This window comes from Hydra vulgaris, chromosome 05 (assembly GCF_038396675.1).
Source record: "Hydra vulgaris chromosome 05, alternate assembly HydraT2T_AEP".
Lineage (NCBI taxonomy): Eukaryota > Metazoa > Cnidaria > Hydrozoa > Anthoathecata > Hydridae > Hydra > Hydra vulgaris.
This window is the reverse complement of record NC_088924.1, coordinates 8,129,743-8,149,347: the sequence shown is the minus strand read 5'-3', so window position 1 is coordinate 8,149,347 and position 19,605 is coordinate 8,129,743. Positions and strand designations below refer to the sequence as shown.

Genomic DNA, 19,605 nt, shown 5'->3' with positions numbered 1-19,605 from the left:
CATTCAAGAAAAAAAAAACCAACAGAAACAAAATAAAAAGAAAGAAAAAATGAAAACATAAAAGTTAATTTACAATCAAAAGATACTATATATATATATATATATATATATATATATATATATATATATATATATATATATATATATATATATATATATATATATATATATATATATATATATACACATATGTATGTAAATATATATATATATATATATATATATATATATATATATATATATATATATATATATATATAAATATATATATACATACATGCATACACATATACATATATACACATACACATACACACGTATGCATACTAAGGTGGTTCAAAAAACAACTTTTTTTTAAATAGTCTGCTCCACTTAACTAAATATGTTTTATATATCAGGTAACCAAAAAAGTTCGTGCGGTTTTTCCGTATATAATAAAAACACACAAAACGACAAAAGTAAGTACATTTATTCATCAAAATAGTCACCATTAGCATCTAAAACCTTTTCCCAACGTAAAACAAGCTTATTTATTCCACTTCTAAAAATTCTCGGTCCTTTGAGTCTATAAAAGCTTTCAACTCCATTTCAACCGCGTCCTGGTCTCGGAACTGCTGTCCTTTTAAATGATTTCCCAGGGAAAGGAAAAAATGGAAATCAGAGTGATGTGCAGATCGTAAGCCGTTGCTTCTTGTTGTCGATCGACAATTTGTGCGGAACCCACCGACTCAGCTTCCACGCTTTCCCAATCGCATGCAGATGCAGGCGGATGGTTTCAACACTCACAGCAAACCTCACTGCAAGTTCTTGGCAAGTTTGGCTGGAGTCAGACTTGACAGCGTCCTTCAGTTCATCCTCATCAACCAACAATGGGCGTCCAGAACGCGGCAGGTCTTCGATGGACTCATCTCCCGAAGAGAATCGCTGAAACCACTTCTGTGCTGTGCGTTCACTTACTGTACCTTCTCCAAATGCTGTGCAGATGTTTTTGGCCGCTTGTGTTGCATTCCTTCCAAGTTTGAACTCGTAAAGTAAGCAAGATCGAATAATCGTTGGTTGGGTTGCCATCCTTTCTTTACACAAAACCTTTCCTGTAAGCTCGTTACAAGCCTACACTATATATGCAGCAACTGCGCGTGACACACGCGTTCTATTACGCAATAAAGCTACTTGCCTTGTGCGATGTGGGTGTTGTAAAAAATGCTAAAAACAATTCAATTACCAAAAACCGCACGAACTTTTTTGGTTACCTAATAATACAAAAACACTAGGTTTAAAATTTTTTTGAATAAAAAATATTTTTAGGGGTGCCTCAAGACCCTTAAAAATTTGACAGGTCCCTATTATTTTGAAAAAAAAAGTTTTACTAAAGTATGCCAACCTGGTACTCAAAAGAAGCAAAATTATATAACTTCAGAAATAGTAATCAATTTACATAAATTACATGTTTAAATAAGTTATAAAATATTTAAAAAAAAACTTAAAAGTATTGGCTTTTTTTATTTTAATCTTAAAAACAATAGTTTTTTGGCCATTTTATCTGAAAAAAATATAGGACCTATATATTTTTTTATGTAAACTGATTATATTTTTAAAAGTTTTTATACAATTTCGCTTCTTTTGAGTACCAGGTTGACATACTTTAGTGAAACTTTTTTTTTCAAAATATTAGGAACCTGTCAAATTCTTAAGGGTCTTTAGACACCCCTAAAAATATTTTTTATTCAAAAAACTTTTAAACCTAGTGTTTTTGTATTATATAGAACACATTTAGTTAAGTAGAGCAGACTATTATTTAAAAAGTTGGTTTTTGAACCACCCAGATGCATACATATATATATATATATATATATATATATATATATATATATATATATATATATATATATATATATATATATATATATATATGTATGCATCTGGGTGGTTCAAAAACCACCAACAAAAATATATATATATATATATATATATATATATATATATATATATATATATATATATATATGTATGCATCTGGGTGGTATTGGACAAAACATTTGCAACCAACATCGAAAAATGGTAAAAAGTGTTCCTAATTTTACATGTCTTAAAAACGAAACGAACTATACTACCACAGCAAACAGTTCAGGAGTCATAGCATGCCATGACATGAGCAATCAGCTGACAGGTGACAGCAAACAGGCAGAATTTCGTTGACAAGTGCCATTTTTCAGCGGACAAAACAAGTGCAACTTTTTTGGTTTGTTTCATTTTCCTAAGTCTGGTCCGTGTCAACGTCACGGAAGTTTTTTAATAATTAAAGGATGTATCCAGAAGTTTCCAGAAGCATGCAGAAGTTTCCAGAAGTTTCCAGAAGAAGCATCTGGAAGCATCCAGTAGCATCCAGAAGTATCCAGAAACATTCAGAAGCATCCAGACGCATCCAGAAGCTTCCAGAAGCATCGAAAAGAAGCAAGTGAGTTTTGTCAAAGTGTTTTATCGAAGAACATCAATACAAGAAGTGAAATACAAGAAGTGTTTCATTACATCAATACAGTCCACATCCAACTAAGACGTTGTGTTCCACAGAGCATTATTGTATCATCACAAGGTAAATGTAACACGGTAAGCCTTCAGAAGCGTGATTATTTATTGTTATTATTTTTATGACTTCAAGTGCAAAAATGGCTCCCGACAGTCTTGGATTAGAACTAAGAAAGAAAATTATTGGCGATTACGTAAGTGGAATGTCACAAAAAAGTATTTGTGATAAATATCGCGTGAAAAAATGGACCGTATCAAGACTATGTTTTAAATATCGTTCTACGAGGAAGTTGGCAGCAGATAACAAAGGTGGAAGACCGCGTTCCACCACTTCTAGAGAGGATTCTATGATTGTCAGATCCGTCAAGAAGGATCCCTGGATATCATCATTCGAGATACAAAAGCAATTAGTATCGAAAGGCCTGTATCGGACCGAACAATCAGACTACGTGCTGTTGAAGTCGGATTGTTTTCTCAACGCCCTGCAAAGAAACCGCTGAGTTTTCTAAAAAACCAGAAGAAAAGACTCCTGTTTGCTACATTTCGTATTGACTGGAATATGCAAAAATGGCGAACTGTCCTGTTCAGTGATGAATCGAAGTTCAACATCATTGGGAGCGATGGCATTTGCAATGTACGTCGACCGGCCGGAAAAGGCCTCGATTTACGTTACTGCCATAAGACCGTGAAGCATGGTGGAGGCAATGTAATGGTCTGGGAGTGTTTTTCTGCTAACAGTCTAGGTCCAATACATCGAAACGATGGAATAATGGACCGTTTCATGTATAAAAATATCTTGAAAGATGTTATGTTACCTCATGCTGAATGGAATATGCCAATAAAATGGGTTTTTCAGCAAGACAACGATCCGAAACACACTGCAAAAGTAGTCAAGTAGTGGTTTCAAGACAACCACCTATCGGTGATGGATTGGCCGCCTTAATCTCCGGATCTCAACCCTATCGAGAACCTGTGGGAGATCGTCAACCGCAGAATTATTCGTGAAGGTCTTCGTAATAAGGATCAACTGTTTGAACAAATCCAAAAGGCCTGCGCAGCGGTTCCACAAAGTTTCATTGATCACCTGATCGAATCTATGCCTCGATGATGCAAGGCTGTGATCGACAACAAAGGATTCGCCACGAAATATTGATAGCGAAATACAGCTTGGTCAACATTTTGTCGAGTTGCACTTGTTTTGTCCAGAAGGAAGTCAACTTTTTCTAATACTTTTGATTAATTTATTAATTTTCGTGTACATATAATGAACTTTGTGATGAATAAAACTTGAAGAACTTTGTCTCTAAACAGTTACATAGTTATTTCTCTAAATTGAAAAAATGCAGCACTTTATACACTGCGACCATTTTCTATAGACCCACGTAGAATTTGGCGAATTTACAGTGTTGCAGTGGTAATAAAATTGTTCTAACGGTACTTTTGAATAAGTGTATGTAAGAAAACAATGATCCATTATGCATCTGATTATTAATTGTCTTGATTGTATTAAAATAATTAAATTTTTAATATTCACGTGGCAATTTTCTATAGACGCACTAAAGTAAATTTCTTATATTCTGTAGTATTTTTTATCTTGTGAGTCGAAATTAAGTTGAACTTAACCAAATGCCGAAAAGAAAGGTCCTTATCGATATTGAAAAAGGTCAAATACTGGCTTATCTTCGAGAAAAAGTTCCAAATCGAGAAATTGCTAAAAGATTAAAGAGATCAGATCACGTTATCCGTAATTTCTTGAAAAATCCAACAGATTATGCAACAATCAAGAGGAAACCAAAGAAATCTAGGGTTTCAGACCTTGAAAAACGCAGAATTATTCGACTCGCATTAAATTCATCAAGAAGTTTGAAAACAATTAAGTCAGATTTGGGTTTAAATGTTTGCAAGGAGACGATTAGAAAAGTTCTTAAAGACATCCCACACATAGTATGATCAAAAATGAATAAAGCACCAAATTTAAAGCTCGTTCACAAACAGAAACGGATGGAATTCGCCCGTGAAAACATGACACGCGTTTGGGAACAAGTAAGAAATTTTAGATTAAATTCTCATGAATACTTAAGATGTCTAAATAGCTGAATATTTTTGTTTTCAATACCAGGTGATTTTTTCGGACGAGAAAAAGTTTAATCTTGATGGGCCATATGGTTTTAGTGGCTACTGGCGTGATTTGAGGAAAGAACCCAAATATTTTTCGACAAGGATTTTCGGTGGTGGATCTTTGATGGTTTGGCTTGGGTTTTGTGCAACAGGAAAGTTAAATTTAGCATTTACATCTTGCAAAATGAAAAGTTCTGAATACAATGATGTGCTAAAATTATGTTTGATTCCATTTAAAAACAAATATCGACGCAAAAAGTTTGTTTTTCAACAAGACAACGCCAGCATTCACACTAGTAACGAGACTAAAGCTTGGTTTGAAGCTAAAAAAATTGAGCAAATGTGGTGGCCTGATCGCAGTCCAGATTTGAATCCTGTTGAAAACATCTGGGGAATCATTGTAAGACGTATCTATGCTGACCAGAAGCAATATAACTCTGTGGCAGAGCTAAAAGTAGCGGTATCAGAATGCTGGGAGGATATGGAGCCAAAAGTGCCAGAAAACTTGGTGGAAAGTATGCCAAAGGAGGTCCAATCGAGTACTAAAAATGTGATAAAAACATTTTTTTGGATAGTTTTGTTAAAAAATGTGAACTGCGTCTATAGGAAATAGTCAGCTATATTTTGAACTTAATTCATTTATGATTGACCTCTTTTCAAATTTGATATTATTTTTTGATAATTTTCGTTATTTTTTGATACTTTATTTATAATTTAATGAAATACACTATAAAAATAAAGTTAAGTACGTTTTTAAGACATAATCCACATGCGTCTATAGAAAATGGTCGCAGTGTATAAAGAAACTAAATTAGCATTATTTGGTTGCACTCGTTTTGTCCGATACTGTATATATATGTATATATATATATATATATATATATATATATATATATATATATATATATATATATATATATATATATATATATATATATGTATATATATATATATATATATATATATATATATATATATATATTAGGGTGGCCCTAAAAACAATTTTTTTGAAAAAAATCTGCTCCCACCCTTTAAATGTGTTCTATATAATACAAAAACACTAGGTTTAAAATTTTGTTGAATAAAAAATATTTTTAGAGGTCCCCCAAAACCCTTTAATATTTAACGGGTCCCTAATATTTAAAAAAAAAAAGTTTATCGAAAATAGGTCAACATGGTACTCAAATGAAGCGAAATTATATAAAAATTTCAAAAATAACATTCATATTGAAATAATAAAGTTATTTTAGGTTTTACTACGTAAAAATCTTGTTTTTTAGCAAAAAATTAAATAAGTGAATTTTTTATAATAATTGTGATAAATAAGATTAAACTTCAAATTTATTTTTCAAAATAAATAATATTTTTGAAATTTTTATATAATTGCGCTTCATTTGAGTACCAGGTTGACTTATTTTTGAGAAACTTTTTTTTTGAAAATATTAGGGACCCGTTAAATATTAAAGGGTCTTGGGGGACCTCTATAAATATGTTTTCTTCAAAAAAAATTTAAACCTAGTGTTTTCGTATTATATAGAACACATTTAAGGGGTGGGAGCAGATTTTTTTAAAAAAAGTTGTTTTAAGGACCACCCTAATATATATATATATATATATATATATATATATATATATATATATATATATATATATATATATATATATATATATATATATATATATATATATGTATATATATATATATATGTATATATATATATATGTATATATATATATACATACAAGCGTATGCATATATACATATATGTGCTGTAAATCTAGGTAATTACTTTTTATAATATAATTGACTATTATGTATTTAATTAAAGACTTTAGACCTTTCCAGACAAATAAAGTATGCACTAATAGATAACTTTCAAATATAACATTTTTATGGATTTAAAAATAATTCTCAGTTTGTTCATTATTTAAAAGCAATAGTTTTAACTTTTGTTTAAACTGTTCAAGAGTTGTAAGTGTTTTAATATCATTACTAATTATCTTATTCCATACATTAGGTCCTCTAATAGAGTAATCCAAATTTTTTTTAAATTTTATTTTCAACCATGTTTATGTTGTCTTTCCAAATAATATTTTTATCTAGAATTACATCTAGAATAGTATACTTAGTTTTAGTTAAATTAATTTAAAATTTATTCATATTTAACCATTCGGTTAGATAGATAGAATCTAGAATATTAGAAGATAGAATCTAGAATATTAGAAGCTTTACTTAAATCATTAATATAGATTAAAAATAAAAGTGATCCTCATATATATCCTTGAAGAACGCCGCAATTAATTGTCATATTGTTAGTTTTTTTTATTGCTGAATGAAATATATTGTTTTATATTAGATAAGTAGCTTTTGAACCAATCATGTTTATATTCTTGATTCCGTAGTTTTCTAACTTTTCAATTAAAATACTATGATCAACAGTGTCGAATCCCTTACTAAGATCTATGAAAACACCTAAAGTGAACTTGTTTTTGTCAAAACCTTGAAAAATAACCTGGATGATATAAAAAATTGCTTGATCAGTAGAGTGCCTTGTTTTGAAGCCAAATTATTTGTTATAAAGAATATTATTTTTTTATTAAAATGTGTATAATTTGTTATACATAATGTGTTCTAGTATTTTCGAGAAGCACGGAAGAATGGAAATCGGTTTATATATTAGAAATATTAGTATCAACTCCAGAGTAAAAAACTGATATTACCCTTGCAATTTTAAGTTTTTTGGAAAGATTCCTTGTTTAAACGAAAGATTAAATACATAAAAAAGAACTTCTTTAATATAGAAAATACATTTAACTACAACATTATTAAGTCCTTGTGCTTTGTTTAACTTTAATGAATGCACAGCATCTATTTAGCACAACTCTTTTTCAGTAAACTCAGCATTTTCCATTATTGATTTGATAATTTGTTAAACTCCTTGTTAAACTCACTGTGTTTTAATTTTAATGCTAAAGTTTTAATTTTTGGGACAGATATTGACTAAGATACAGGCGTTTTTCGAAACGTTTATCATCTTGCCCCATGTTCCCCTATAACTTCTTTGAAAGTATCATAATTGATCCAAAGTGGCCTTTTTACTTTTTATACCATGATTCTCTTTCATTAGTTCTTTTTTTCAGAAACACTTTATACAATCGTTTTTTTTTTCCTTGTGTAATCCAAGGATTTATAAATGTTTTAGTTTTAATAATTTTTTTCACCACCGGGAAAGCTTTATCATTGTGTTTTTTGAATATCCTAAGAAAACTATTATAAGCAGTATCTGTGGTTTATTTGTAAAATTTTGTCCCAGTTTTCAGAAAATAGAGAATTATTAAAAAGTTCCATAGAAATGTCATTATATATTCGATTTATAATTTTTTTTTTTCTGAGGGGTGCGTTCGACAACTTTATGTGCGAACATAATATAGGGAAATGATCCGATATATTAGATATTATTACTCCAGTTTTTATTTTATTTTTGTATATTCGTTAATTATTATTTGATCAATTGAGGTTGCACTATTCATAGTAATTCGTGTTGGTTTATTTATTGTTGGAATGAACCCATTCTGAAAAATGATGTTTATAAAATTTTTTACATTTTTATTTGTGTCGTAATCAAGTACATTCCCCTACAAAAATGTCACGTTTGCCACATAAAATTTTGTTTTTAATTAAATTTTTAAAGTGTTTTTCAAAAAATTCGTTATTGCCAGATGGCGGTCTGTACCCAACATGTACAATGATGTTGTTAGTGATTTTATTTATAACTTCAATCATTAGTGATTCGCAATTATTACTAATTACACTAAATTTGGTTAGCGATTTAAAATTTAAAGAGTTGTGGATAAAAATACATACTCCTCCACCTATTGTCTCAGAATTTCTGATTTGTAAATAACTTTATAGTTTTGTTGTTGAAAATTTGAATCTTTTTCAACTTGTTTACTCGACATCAGGTCTACTCAACGCCGTTAATGCATGTTCTGGAAAATACACGAATTTTGCGTTTTTATAAAAAGGTTATGTTTGACTGCATTTTTTTAGCCCAAATAATTTATTTTTTTTAATTATTTTTTTTTCCCCGAGCGCTTTAATTTGTCTAAAATCAAATAAAGTTAACTTTTTTTTAAATTACTAAAGTTTAGATTTAAAATTTTTCTTTATGGTTGATGAACCATATTTTGGTATAAAATGGTGCTGCGCTCAATGAAGATAAAACATTAAATTTAGAAAACAACTTTTTCAAACAAGTTTTAAGTTATATGTTTAATTTCTAACCAGTCATATGTCTGCAAACATATTAAAGGTCGAAAAAAATTAGTCATTTCAAGTTTAAAATCTGTTTTTTCCATTTTATATGAAAGTTTTTATTAATTTGAGTGTGAAGAACACACAAATTGACATACGGCCAGTTAGACTTTTAAAGTTAAACCTCTTAATGTTTATTTAAAAGTCTAAGCTCAAAATTTTAACATTACTGTGATATGAGCCACCCCTATTTTATAATGCCATAAAACTATTTTACTAAAATTCCGGTCTTTAAATTACCATAGATTAATGTAAACATGTAAAATAGCGGGCAGAATATAAATTTACTTAACCAAATTTAGAATACAAGTAAGCAACAGATTTATAATAAAATTAACTCAATTTTTTGTTATGTCAGAGCTGTCAATTGCTGATCTTTTAACTTGCGGTTTCTCTAAAGTTGCAGTATATATAGCTTTAACTGAAAAACATAGAATCAAACATTTAGTAAATGAAAATTATAAAGTTTTTAGATCAAGAGTGCTAAATCATCAATACAAAATTTATATTGAAAAAAATCCTACATTTCACTTTAGCTATAAACAAATAAAAAGAAAAGGCCGGGTTATTGTTAAACATTTAAAAAACTTAGGGAAGACCAGGTCAAAATTGTCTTTGAAAAATATTTTGCTTACCTTTTCCAAAGAAAGATTTAATAATATAGGAAGCTCAAAAATGCTTCATAGCCTTTTTAACTGTCAAGGATGAATAGCTAACAAAAGATTAAAATTAGTGTTAGAAATATTTCCTGCCAAATGTAAAAGGTTTAAATATAAAGAAGAAAAAAGAGCAATGTATAGGCAGAAAAAACTTTCAATCGCAACTCATAAAGCACTGAACAAACTAGAGCAGGATTTTAATAAAACATTTTCCACCACATTCACAAAGGCTATGAAAATCAATATACCTAATCCACAAAATAAAAAACACAGATATGATGCAAATAAAATAAAAAATGGTATTGAAAATCAATGAAAAGAAACCTCAACAGATAGGTATTTATATACGAAAGCTCAGCAGATAAGTATTCATAAACACCTGAGTATTTAGATCTATACATAATAAATATTGTTTGTACATACTGTATATACTACACAAGTGTGTATGTGCTTGCTGCACCAGAGAGAGAGAGAGAGAGAGAGAGAGAGAGAGAGAGAGAGAGAGAGAGAGAGAGAGAGAGAGAGAGAGAGAGTGTACTCTCTCTCACTTTGTTTTACATGTATAATATATGTATATAACACAAAGTATAATAAAAAATTAACTTTTTTACGGCATTTGGTGTTCCTGTATCATTAAGCAATAGAGATAAGCTCCGCCTAACCCATAGTTTTGAAACACAAAAAAATGCGAAAAAAAGAAGAATATTAAAACTATCAGCTATAAAAAATGTAAGTCAAGTACAAGCAAATGAGTTGGTTAAAAAAAGAATAGTATAACATCAAAACAGATTTGAATTAAGTCAATATTTATAATTACAATGCGTCATTATGTTAAATTTAGGACTGGCATAAGTCATTAGTTCATCCAGTGATCCCTGGGTGAAGTAGTATGTAGGGATTTTTCTACATAAACCAAATAAAGAATCTAATAAAACCTAATAAATATCAAATAGAGGAAAATTTAACTTACACCATTATAGTTCTTACCAGCTCAAATGATCATTAATTATAAATGATGTATGAATTTTTTATAATTTGGACATTTAATTAATGTGTATTAATTAAATGCAACAGATGGCCTTGGTATTATAATTTCAAGTTGTATATTTCAATATATATATATATATATATATATATTCATACACACATACTTTAAAACTCTATTCACATCTAGAAGGAACCTACGAGATGTGGAAACACTCACAGAGCTCGTTTAACAATCCATATGACAAATGTGTTCTAAGTACAGAGAAGTACTAGCCATTCCTTATGTAGTTATGTTATATACCTTCTAGCATACTACAGAGAAGGATTAAGGATTGAAAGGTGCATATAGTGAGGCTTATACAAAGTTTTTTTTTTTTCTACCACTAATTTAGGGAGAGAAAAAAGCAAAAAACCCTGTCGGTTCTGTTGAGAAATATTCCTGGAAACAAGTTGAGTGTTTGGATGTAATTTCATCCTACCCTAATGGTTTTAAAATAAACTTTTCTGAACTAGCACGTAAATTTTCTGTGACAAACAAAAAAGGTAATGGTTTTAAATGTCTGCAATATAGTATATTTACAAAAATAATAAACCAATAATAAAAGTATTATACTAATAAACTAGTTTTACCATGTTAACAGTAATAAGTACCAATAAAAAACAAGAATTTTAAACAAAATAATTTTTAGGTATTACACCCGCAAACAGAGGCCAAGTACTGAAAAGACTTTTAGAATCTATGAACTGTGATCTAAAAAGACTAAATCTAAAAAGATAAAATGTCAGACAATACATACCCTGATGGCACTAATATTAATAACATACAGTATAGAAGAAAAAAACGGAGATATTTATTACCTTACCTTCACTTATCATTAATAAGTTAAACTTTTCAAATTTTATTAATCATTCATGTTTAAACTCATTTATAGGTTAAACATGCCATACATCAGAGATATATCTTTGCCATGCGAACCAACTAATAAAAAAATAAAGCAGCAACTCAAAAAAAAAATAGACGATGGAACATATAATTCAGGGGAAAAGATTGTACCCCAAAGATATGAAAAAGTATTTATATCATCTGAAAATCAAACAATTACAAAAAAAGAGGTTCATACTGAAGGCAGAAAAATTTCCTTGAAAGATATAAGACTAAATATGTTCAAAGACCATGAGATTTTTATGAAAGTTCAAAACGATAATGAACTAGAAGCACTTTCTCGAAGGCAAATTGTTGATGCTCTTGAATTCAGGAATATAAAGATGAATATGACACCCTAACTAAAAAAGAGCTGATAAATATACTTAAAACTTATGAAAGAACAAGGAATTTAATGTTTTGGTATGATTGCTACAGTATATCTAATCACACTCACTTTCTTGTTACTGTTAGCTTAATGTATGATACAGCCATATTTTTAAGTAGCTTTGAATATAAACAAAAGTATGGAGAGAATATAAATGTTCAATCAGAGGTCGAAAAGCCTTATTTATACATACTTGGTAGATGTCCTTCCAATGACCAGCAACTTTTGTATAGCGATGACAGGATTAATGACATTTTGCAATTGAGCGATCTCTTAGAATTCAAGGGAACACCTATTTTAGATGTTGCACGAATATTCAAAGGTGACAATCCAGCAGCACAACTGGAAGCTGGTCATCAGAAGGGTGGTAATTATTTTTGTTGGGCATGCAACATGCATGCAGATCTTTCTAATAATATATCTATATCACTAAGCTTCCCATACACTTCCTTAAAAAATCGTATAGACCATATAAATGCAAGTAACACCTCACAGCTGGCAGTAAACCAAGGAAAAACAAAATTATATTCATGTCTAAAAAAAAATCAGATTGAACGAGAGCTTTATGAAAGAAATATTCAATTTCCATTAAATACGTCTGTCAAAAAATTAAAGGAGCTATTGGCAAATGAAATGCATGGAGTGCAAGGATTGCCTGCCCTTCTTTTTAAAAAACCAGGTTTTTCTTTAACACAACTAAATCTTTTACACTATAAAATTTTAAATAATGAACCAATGCATGATATTTCAAACCATATTAGAAATATATTTGATGAATTGCCATATTTAGTAGAAAAAAAAGATAAAAAAAATTGTAGAAAATATAATTGAAAGCTCTTTCAATGGCATTGAAGCAAAAAATGCTGCCAACTATTGAAAAAGTATTTATATTATTTATATTTAAGTATTTATATTAAGTATATATATAACTATTGAAAAAGTATTTATATATAAAGATTAATAGTTACTAACTGTTCCTAGAACATTACAAGGTTGGTCACTTTGTTTTTAAATTTTTACTAACTTGAAATACAAAACATCCTTTATATGCCAGAAGAATCTAGATCAACACACAGTATTCTTTGTTTAATAAATACCACATTTGTGAATGCAATAATTATAAAAGAACATTTAGAAGCAAATCTAAAAAATAGCAAGCGAAAATTCTTTGGTGCATACTATCACTCAATCACATCCCATGTTCCACTACAGTATAGATTGTTTGCAGGTCGTACGTCTAATGTGGAAAAAGAAGAAGCAATGTTTCAAAATTTGAAACTGTCTACAAAAACATCTTCTAATCATCATTCAGATAATGTTATTTTTAATGCAATAATCCGCAACCAAGCAAAAAAATATTTAAAGGAAGGAAAAAAGTTATGTGATGGCGTTTCAATACTTCACAAATTCTACCAACCATTACATAGTCTATTTAATGACACAAAAATATCAATTACTTGGATTGAAAAGAATAGCAATGAATATCAAAAACTTTTAGAAAAATCAGCTGACTATTTAGTAGAAGGCATTAATGTATGGTGGAAAGAAGTTGAAGATGGAGTAGTATTCTTTGATATAAACTACCCCAATAATTCGAAAAAAACATTTTCCCATTTTCGTTCCTCCTCAATGCAACAACAGTCAGAGTACTTAGAAAAATGCTGAAAACATTGTTTGGAAAACAAACACAAAATTCCTGCTTATAAAATCACAGTTAATGCAAATGTTTTTTATTTAGACACACTTCAATATTTTCATATTTTTAACACTGGAAATATATCTAGAAATAGTATTATACCACTAGATATAATTTTGATTTAATAATATCAAAGTTTTTCAAATAGTATTAAAAAAAGTTATATAAATAATACTATTATTCTTAATGACAACATCTAATGTTATTATTATTTTATTATAAAAGAACTTAAATATTATAAAAAATATGTTTATAATGTGTTTACAACATTACCATTATGTAGTACATAGCCATTGTATGTACAGTCAAGTACACAATCATTGTGCCATAATTTTAGCAGTATGCATGCCATATTATGCATAACAACGTTATTATATAATATATAATAACATTACTATAGTTATAACTAGTAGTTATAACTACTAGTTATAACTACACATATAATATTTGTATATATATATATATATATATATATATATATATATATATATATATATATATATATATATATATATATATATATATATAAATATATATATATATATATATATATATATAAATATATATATATATATATATATATATATATATATATATATATATATACATATATATAGTATTATTATGTATATGTGATGATATATAGTATATACATATGTATATATGATATAAAGCATTATTTAATAACATTATTAATTTTATTTTATATTAGGATTATTATATTAAATAAGGATTTATTATTGTTATCAAAAATGAATTTTTTATTCATGATATAAAAAAATATATTACTTCTAATAATTAAGTAAAGTTAAACAAAAAATATATATATATTCAACAAAATATTGCTTTTCTTTACTACATATTTTTTTACTACATCGCAAAAGATATGTTAAGTTTTAAACAATATCTTAACAAATGTTGCAGACCGGAAAAAAAGTATGTTTGTTATCACCGAGAACAAACAAGACAAAAAAGTTCGAGAACTTGCATTAACGGCGTTGAGTATGCGAGACAAATAATTTTAAAATTAATTTCAACACTATATAAAAAATCTTTAAATTTTTCAAAATTATTTTGAAGCTCCAAATATTTAGGTTTAAAATAAAGAACTCATTATTACTTATTATTATTATTTTATTTTTTGTTATTAATAATTTATTTTGCCGTGTTTTAAAAATTACAAAAAAAGATATTACATTAATAGAAAATCCTGGCCGGAGCAAGAAGAAGACAAGTTGTCTTATCACCGAGCCCCGTTACATTAGTGCTCTAAAACGTGTTTAAAATTTACATACGTAATAAATGATAAATAAAACAGTATAAATACATACAATTTCAGCCAAAAAAAATTTTTTTGCTAATAATATTCAGCGAAATAATATAAAAAATAAAAAAGTGCAAACAAGAGAAAATCATGAAAGTTATCAATCCACAAAAAATCATTTTGTATAAAAATGCATAACATATAAACAAGAGTTATGTTTTATTAAAAATAATGCGATAAAAATAAGAATTTGGGCTGATTAATAAATATCAACAAAAACATAAACGTATAAGCAGATTTGCTTTTATGTATATCTTTTGTTACTAATGGTTTGTAAACCATTAATAACAAAAGCTATAGAAAATGCAAAAGTTTAACTGATTATTTTAAGTGATAAAACTCATTAAGATCTATATCAGCAGAAAGATTAGAAATATTGGAATTATAATAAGAAGGGCAAATGTTGCTAATTATTTCATCAGTGTTAAAAAAATTAACATCTGAATTTGAATGATTCTCTAAAAGCATTTTATTTGTCTGGAAAGCCTTAAAGCCTAATTCACGAAAATTCATATCTTTCATAACAACAAGAAAAGTTATTTAATTGTGTTATATTGTACAATTTGTTTTGTCATAGGAGCCATTATTACACCAGTGGATTTATATGGTTTTGTTAACTCAAAGGCCATTGTTTTATCATTTGCTTAAAATGACTAGAGCGTGAGTTATGGTTCCCCTATTACTGATTCGTAATATTTTATTTCTACTACTAAATAGTCTTTACACTAATTTCTGATTCTGATCCAATGGCATCATTTACAATCTGATTCTATTATCACATCTCTATCTCCCAGGTCTATGTATCTGGACGGTTCCGATGGTCACTTTTTGCGATCATTGTGTGTAGTAAACAATTATAACTTTTGAATCTTAAAATATTATTAAATAAAAAATTTTAATCTGTTGATGAATTTAAACTTAGCATAATACGTCAAAATATATATTTTCATAACTAATCACATTCAGGGTGTGGGACGTAATTTTCAGGGTATTTTTATTCCCAGACTCCAATCTGGGACTTTATAAAACTGGACTTTATAAAAAATAATAATTTTAATTTGACATACGCATGAGCATATATAAGTTTGGATTTAGCATAATGTTAGAAAATATTATCATATCTGAAACATTAAAACTATTATCATTTAGTACAGCTTGTATTATAACTATTACGCATACGTAACAGTCATAATAAAGTTCAAGGTCCTGATAAGTGTGAAAAATGTCTTTGACTGCTTTTGTTTTATTCTTTCTTTACAAACCCAATTACTCTTTAACTATTTAATAGATAACTATTAACTTTTTAACTATTGTTTCTTTACAAACTTAATACTCTAGATAATAAACGTTTGCGTTTTTTCGCGAAAGAAAAATCCTGGCGATCAACTAAAGAGCGTTTTTTAAAAGGGATAATTACTGAGGGTGACTATTGAGGAACAATTATACAAACAATGTTGAAACAAAGCTTGAACCTTTCAACATTATTTAGATAATTATTCCTTAAGCAATTTACTTATCAAAACATATTTTATATATTTTAAGCACTTTTTAGTAAAGTTTTCTTTTGGAAAACTTACGAAATCAGGCTAATTTATGTGCCTTCAAACGAATTTTAAAAAAATTCAAAAAGCGTTTTACCAAGAGTTTTCATTTACTCATTATTTTTTCTCGAAATAAAAAGCATCGTAAGTAAGCTGTCGCATTACTTATATATTCGCTTTATTTGAAATTACTTACTACAGGCGTAAATCACTTTAAGTGTAATTTGTTATTTTTACGTACATCCGTCCGAATGAATGATTTTGATACTTTGATCTGATTGCGTAACCGCTAAAAAAACGCTATTTAACAAAAAAATTTCTGAAAATCATTAAAACGCTCGTTCGTTATCTTTCGCGTCTAAGAAAGCTGTAAACAAAAAAGAAAGTAAACGTAAGTTAGCTAAGTTAGTAAAAACATTATTTTCTTATTTTATATTATAAATATAAAACAATAAATCATTCTTGACAGTATATTGTATATATATATATATATATATATATATATATATATATATATATATATATATATATATATATATATATATATATATATATATATATATATATATTTATATTCAATAAAGAATGAGATTTTTAAAAAAACCTAATTTTGGATAAGATGGACTTTGAGCAGAGCAGTGGCGGAAGTCACTGTGACGGAAGTCAGTGACGTTACTGGAACACAGATTGTTCTTAAGTTACTTTTTGACTCTGAAGCTCTTAGTAAGCTCTTATCTAAAAAAAAAAAAGTGTTTTTTTTTCTTCAAAATTTAATAACATGAATGAGTAGAAACTAACAAATAAAAAATAGCAAACAAAAATAAGTTTTAATACTAAAACTATATTGCATAAAAGAAATTTAATTAACAAAATATATGGACGCAAAATGATACAACTTTAATCAAGAAAATTTTTAAACGAACAACAATTTATTACAAAAACTATTGATTGACTAGATCATTATTATTATTAAAAAATAAATTAAATTTAATAATAACAAAATAATTTGTTACAATAAATATGACTAATCAATCATTCGGCATCACGTCAAAAAAAATAGTTATAAAAATAGCCTGGTTAAATAAGACGAGAGATCGTTTTGATGGTCGTCTGCAACGCCGCACTAAGCGTTACAATTTCTACAAATAGTTTTAAAATAATTTTTAACAATTGACATCTTATATTCATTTTTCTGCATATTTAAAAAAAATTTAACACTAAGAAAAACGGACTATTTTTTCTACTTTTCCGGATTAATCTAGTTTATTTTAATTTATTATATTTCTATTTTGAACATTAAAACTATATCATTTTACTTTTTTAACTATAAATAAAAAAGATTATAGGAGACTAGTTTAAGTCGGTTCTTCGCATCCGTAAAAGTAAATTGAAGTAAAGTAAACAGAAAAAGCCAAAAAAAACTTTGTTACTTTTAAAAAGTCGATTAATGCATAAAATTTTAGGCAATAAATCGACTTTTTAAAAATAAGATTTATTTTAAAGATTAATATCGAATAAAAATTGGCTACCTCTGCAGTAACATAATTCAAATCCATTCACCTTTGTGGACTGAATTAAACAAGAAAAAACTACTATGCAACAACTTTTTTGACTTTTCTACGTTTTTGATTAATTTAATCTTTATTTAAAAAAAAGTATAAGTATAATACAGAAGTTTAATTTTTATAATAAGCAACTCAAAAGTTTATCAAAAACGTGTGTTATTCAACTCTGAGATTCCCCCTCTTACAAAAAAATTTTCTTTTAAATTAAAACTTATATTTTAAAATATGTTTAAATAGTTAAAGTTGGAAAAATCTTTAAGAAATGCAAGTAAAATCCTACTTCTGTCCATATATTACGTCACGCATATTTGGCAGTTTTTGATCCTCTTCCCATACCCTTGTCGTAGCATCGTAAATCTTTAGTAAAAGTCCCGTATGAGTCGTCAAAAAACTAAGCTCTGTATTAAGACCGTAATGAAGAGGGAGGGATAGGGAGGTAGGGGCGAGGATAACGGAAAAATATTTTAATAGTTTCATTTTGATCAAATTATCCGATTGAAATAGTTCTGAAAGAAAATATTTTTACTAATATCATTATTGGTCCTCCAAGTACCCTGAAATTCGGCGCAGACGATTCAATATATTATTTTTATTTATTTTATTTTAGATTTTGGCTACATGAAATACATTTATACTCAGTAAAAAGAAAATAAAAAAAAATAAAAATTATGGGGCTTGCAAGTGCTTCAACCAAACTTGTTCTCGTCTTCGGTTTAATTTTATATCAGTCAGTGAATGCAGAGGTAAAAAACATATTAACAAATATGCCAATGTCTTGTTATAATAGCCTGTTTGATGGACTGATCTGGTTGATTCCTAAGTTTAAAAAATTTCCAAAGAACTACTTAGACAGTAATCATAAGGGTAATGTTTATATGAGTGAAGGCATGACTTCTAATAATTTCCAAAGATGGGACATTACTTACGTTGGACAACTTGCTTATACAATACGAAATATAGCAACAAACCGCTGTTTGGATAGCAATGGGAGCGGCAATGTGTATACACATGTGTGTAATGGTGGAGATTTTCAGAAATGGATTAAATCTAGTTGGCCATCCATTACAGATCGAATTTTGTTTCAAAATAAAGCCACATCGCGAGTTTTAGAATTAAATGGTTGCCAAGTTAGCACAAGCTCAAGGCGAACTCAGGATACTGGTCAGTTGTGGAGTTTACAGAATCCTATTTAAACCTGAACCCAATTTTCAAAGACTTTAAATTTCTTGTAAAAATTTTGAATAATATAATGGTGGTGGAGTAAAGAGTTTTCTTTGTGAAACAATTTAAAGATATATTTATTATTTATTTATTATTATTTTGATTTTGATATATACAAAGTTCGAAAGTATTTCTTTTTATCGTGTATGGATTTGCTACACTTATAAAAATGAGTCAAAAAATGACATTTGTTGACGATTAATAACACAGCTTGTGTTATTTTTTCACATACATTTGGATAATTTAACAAAATAATATAAATAATAAGGTAATGTAATAAAATAAATAAATAGTAAATAGTAAGGTTATCCGAGCATTTTTATTTTTTTTACTGTAAAATATGCGC

General features: G+C 27.9%; 1 protein-coding gene and 1 long non-coding RNA gene across 2 annotated transcripts; both read left to right on the top strand.

The window, feature by feature from the left end:
- Nucleotides 1–4,149: 4,149 nt before the first annotated feature.
- LOC136080154 (uncharacterized) lies at nucleotides 4,150–4,473 on the top strand. Its single transcript, XM_065796767.1, has one exon. It carries the CDS (start codon nucleotides 4,150–4,152, stop codon nucleotides 4,471–4,473), a length of 324 nt encoding a protein of 107 aa, XP_065652839.1.
- A 12,253-nt stretch (nucleotides 4,474–16,726) lies between these two features.
- On the top strand, nucleotides 16,727–19,303 carry LOC136080512 (uncharacterized). Its single transcript, XR_010638499.1, has 2 exons — nucleotides 16,727–16,864; nucleotides 18,646–19,303. It is a non-coding gene; the product is annotated as an uncharacterized LOC136080512 (long non-coding RNA).
- The last annotated feature ends 302 nt before the right edge of the window (nucleotides 19,304–19,605 follow it).